This window comes from Acanthisitta chloris, unplaced genomic scaffold (assembly GCF_000695815.1).
Source record: "Acanthisitta chloris isolate BGI_N310 unplaced genomic scaffold, ASM69581v1 scaffold11087, whole genome shotgun sequence".
NCBI classification, from domain to species: Eukaryota; Metazoa; Chordata; class Aves; order Passeriformes; family Acanthisittidae; genus Acanthisitta; species Acanthisitta chloris.
Window position 1 is genome coordinate 8084 of NW_008684299.1, and position 3628 is coordinate 11711.

Consider the following 3628-nt stretch of genomic DNA (forward strand, 5'->3'; position numbering starts at 1 on the left):
CTCTGCCTCTCGCTGGGAAAACCAAGGCAAACACAAAGGTTCTGAGGACACGACCAAAGCCCCACAACAGCAGCAGCTTTTTTGCCCAACTCTGTTCTCTCCAGGCATGAGCAAACAGCCTTTCCCTTCCCTGTGCCTCTCACAGGTGTCACCTCGGATCCAATCACAGCAACATGAGACAAAGGAAAGAGAAATGTGTGGAAAGAATTAAGAACTTCTGGGGGTGTTTGATCTGAAATTATGAGTCTCTTTCTTTGAGGTCATGGCAGTGCTGCTGGGGTGGCTGGGGCAGAGCAGGGGTTGGTTGGGTTGCTGTGTGGGTGTCACCTCCTGTGCAGGCATCCTTCAGCTGGGAACACACCTGGTCCCAGATCTCCTGCTCTCCATCAGGGATTGGGTTTGATCAATCCCAACTGGAATGACCTGCCAGCTCCTGCCCTGGTGCAGGGCATGGCATTTCACGGAGCCCAGATCCAGGGCATCTCCAGAGTCACAAGCCCCCCCAAAGGAGGCACCTCCCAGGTCCAGGGGTGCAGCAGCGGCTTCCCCACCATGGGCAGGTCTGAAGGGGCTTTGCAGCCCAGTCAGGTGTGGGATTGGTGAGTGCCAATCAAAAGGATGTTCTGCAGAAATGGCTGATCTGCTTCTCATGACCATCACCAGGAGCACACTGAGCCCTTCGTGGGGTCTCACAGCAGGCACAGGGTCAGCAGATCACAGCAAACAGAACCAGCAGATGATGGTGCATCATCAGGTGTAAGAGCCTCGACGCTCCTCAGCTGAACCTGCCCATGGACCATGCAGGGGAAGCAGCTCCAGCAGTGGGGAAGGCGCTGATGACTCAAGCCCACGTTCCCAGAAATCCCACCACCCGCAGCTCTGTTGAACCCCTTGGGCAAACCTGTTCCTCCAGGGAGAGAAGCACTCGGTGCTGCTTTCCAGACCCCATGCCACGTCCTGTCCCCTCTCAGCCCCCCCGGCCGGGGCAGACGAGGCGCAGGACGCGCTCGCGGATCTGCCTTGTCCTCACCCCATACACGATGGGGTTGAGCATGGGTGGCACCACTACGTAGAGGTTGGCCAGGAGGATGTGGACGTGGCTGGGGATGTGGTGGCCGAAGCGGTGGGTTAGGAAGGAGAAGAAGGCCGGCACGTAGAACATGAGGATGACACAGAGGTGTGAGCTGCAGGTGCTGAGGGCCTTGAGCCGAGCCTCGGGCGACGGCAGGCGAAACACGGTGCGGAGGATGAGCGCATAGGACACAGCCACCAGCACCACGTCCAGCCCCGAGGACAGCAGCGCCGTGGTCAGCCCATACCACACGTTGGCCCTGATGTCGGCGCAGGCCAGGCGTGCGATGCCCATGTGCTCGCAGTAGGTGTGGGGCATCACGGTGTGGCCGCAGTATGGCAGGCGCTTCAGCACGAAGAGAGGAAGCCCCTGAGAACGGCAGCGACGGCGACCTTGGCGATGGCCGAGGGTGTGAGGATGGCACCGTAGCGCAGGGGGTCGCACACGGCCACGTAGCGGTCGAAGGCCATGGCCAGCAGCACCGTGGACTCCACGATGAAGCTGAAGTGGGTGAAGAACATCTGTGTGATGCAGGCGTCGAAGGAGATCTCCCTGGCGCTGAACCAGAAGATGGCCAACATCTTGGGCACAGTGGTGGTGGACAACATGAGGTCCGCCACAGCCAGCATGGCCAGGAAGAGGTGCATGGGCTCGTGGAGACTCTGGTCCATGGCGATGACGAAGAGAAGGACTGAGTTGCTGAACACGGCGGTGATGTACATCAGGCAGAAGGGGACGGAGATCCAGATGTGGGACTCCTCCATGCCCGGGATGCCTGTCAGCACGAAGGTGATGGGGTCAAAGCTGCTGTCGTTGAGCTCGTTCATGGTGTTTCACTGTCAGCCTGGTTCGGCTCTGTGCGAGAGAGAAGGGACTAAGGACACCTGGTGAGCCTGGATTTGTCCCTCACCCCCGACAGACGTTGCAAATCAGGCACACAATGTCCTGTTGGCACCTGCCTTCCACCCTGAGCCATTCCTGCAGGCTGAGGGGTGAGAGAATCATCAAAGTTAGAGGAGACCTTTAAGATCAACTTCAATCATTGAGGGTCAACTCATTTCTTCTGTACACAGACCCTGTCTGTCCTCTCAGCCCTACAAACTGTGTCTTTGAGGAAACATCTCTGTCCCTCCACTGCCACAGCAAACCAAGTCAGGCCCTTTTTCCTCTCTGCTCTAACCACTGTCACAGGAAGCTTGTAAAAACCACGAGAACAGTGGCAGAAGTCACCCCCAGCCTTGCCACGGTCACTGGCTCCGTCTGTGAGCACACCCAGTGTGTTTCTGCAGGGAGGTGAAGTGACACAGCTTCTCACCCTGCTCAGATCAGTGGCTGATTCATCTCCGAGAGCTCCTTGTACAAACCACGAATCCAGGAATAGATCCTGCACCAGTACAATCCTGGGAAGAGTCTGGGACATGGCTGACATCCAACTGCACTCTGAGGGCTGAGGCCACCCCTGAAACTGCTCTCCTAGAGACTCTTTAGACACTGAGAGGGGCTCTAAAGTCTCCCCAGAGCATCTCTTCTCCAGGCAGAGCTCCCCCAGCTCTCCCAGCCTGGCTCCATGGCAGAGGAGCTCCAGCCCATCCTTTTTCTTCATTCCTTTTCCTCTGCTTTGTAAAGAGAGACAAACACATGGTGGGCTGTGCACCATGATTTTTGGACAGAGAAAAGCTGGTCCAAAGCAGAAATATCCCAGAGAGAGAACCTGAGTGCAGAGCTCTGCACTGGTGTTCACTGGAGACAGGACCTTCCCAGTCCCTGAGCTCAGTTCCTGGGAAGCCTGAGCTCACTGAAGCTTGGAGCAGAGTCCTCAAGCTGGAAGTTCAGAGCTGGGATCTCATCCCCCAGCCAGGATCTCAGAGCACCATCCCTGAGCTGGGATCTCATCCCTCAGCCTGGATCTCAGAGCTGGGAGCACCATCCCCAAGCTGGGAGCTCTGAGCTCGGAGCAGTGTGCCCGAGCTGGGAACACTGTCCCATGACTGATGAGCCTGAGGGTAATTTTGGGGGGTTGAATAATGCAAACAAGCCAAGCTGTGAGTCCTCCACAGAGGCTTTGCCCTGAAAGGGGTTTGAGGAGAAGGAGCACCACAGGGCTGCTGGGTTTGTGTGCTCCTCCTCACTTTTCCCTCCTCCACCACTCGTGTAATCTCCACTACAGGCTAGAAAAAGCTCAGACCAGGGCTGGGATGGAGGAAAACCAGTTGGGTTTGGAGCAAAGCTGTAGCTTTGCCACTCAGCCCTGCTCAGAGCCTGGTTCTGCTCCCCGCAGGCTGCAAGGACCCAGCCAGACGTGCTTGCACTTCTAAGCACTCCCATCACGGAGGATTCTCAGCCTCCCTGAACGCAAAGTGCACAGAAAACATCAGCCGGTACAGAAAAGATCTTCAGCTCACCACAAATATTTACCCCTCCGCCTCTTCCCGCGGCAGCCCTCGCCAGGCAGGTGGCCCGAGCCGTCCGGGGCTGGAGGTGCGACCTGTCGGGAGCGCTCCCAGGCTCCAGCCCAGCCCGGGGGCTGCAGAGCTCCTCGGCAGCTCTTCCCCCGCC

General features: G+C 57.7%; 1 protein-coding gene across 1 annotated transcript; it reads right to left on the minus strand.

The window, feature by feature from the left end:
- Positions 1–967: 967 nt before the first annotated feature.
- LOC103806578 (olfactory receptor 52B2-like) lies at positions 968–1899 on the minus strand. Its single transcript, XM_009079286.1, is given in 2 exon segments — positions 968–1437; positions 1440–1899. Coding segments are annotated over 2 exon segments (930 nt in total).
- Positions 1900–3628: the final 1729 nt, after the last annotated feature.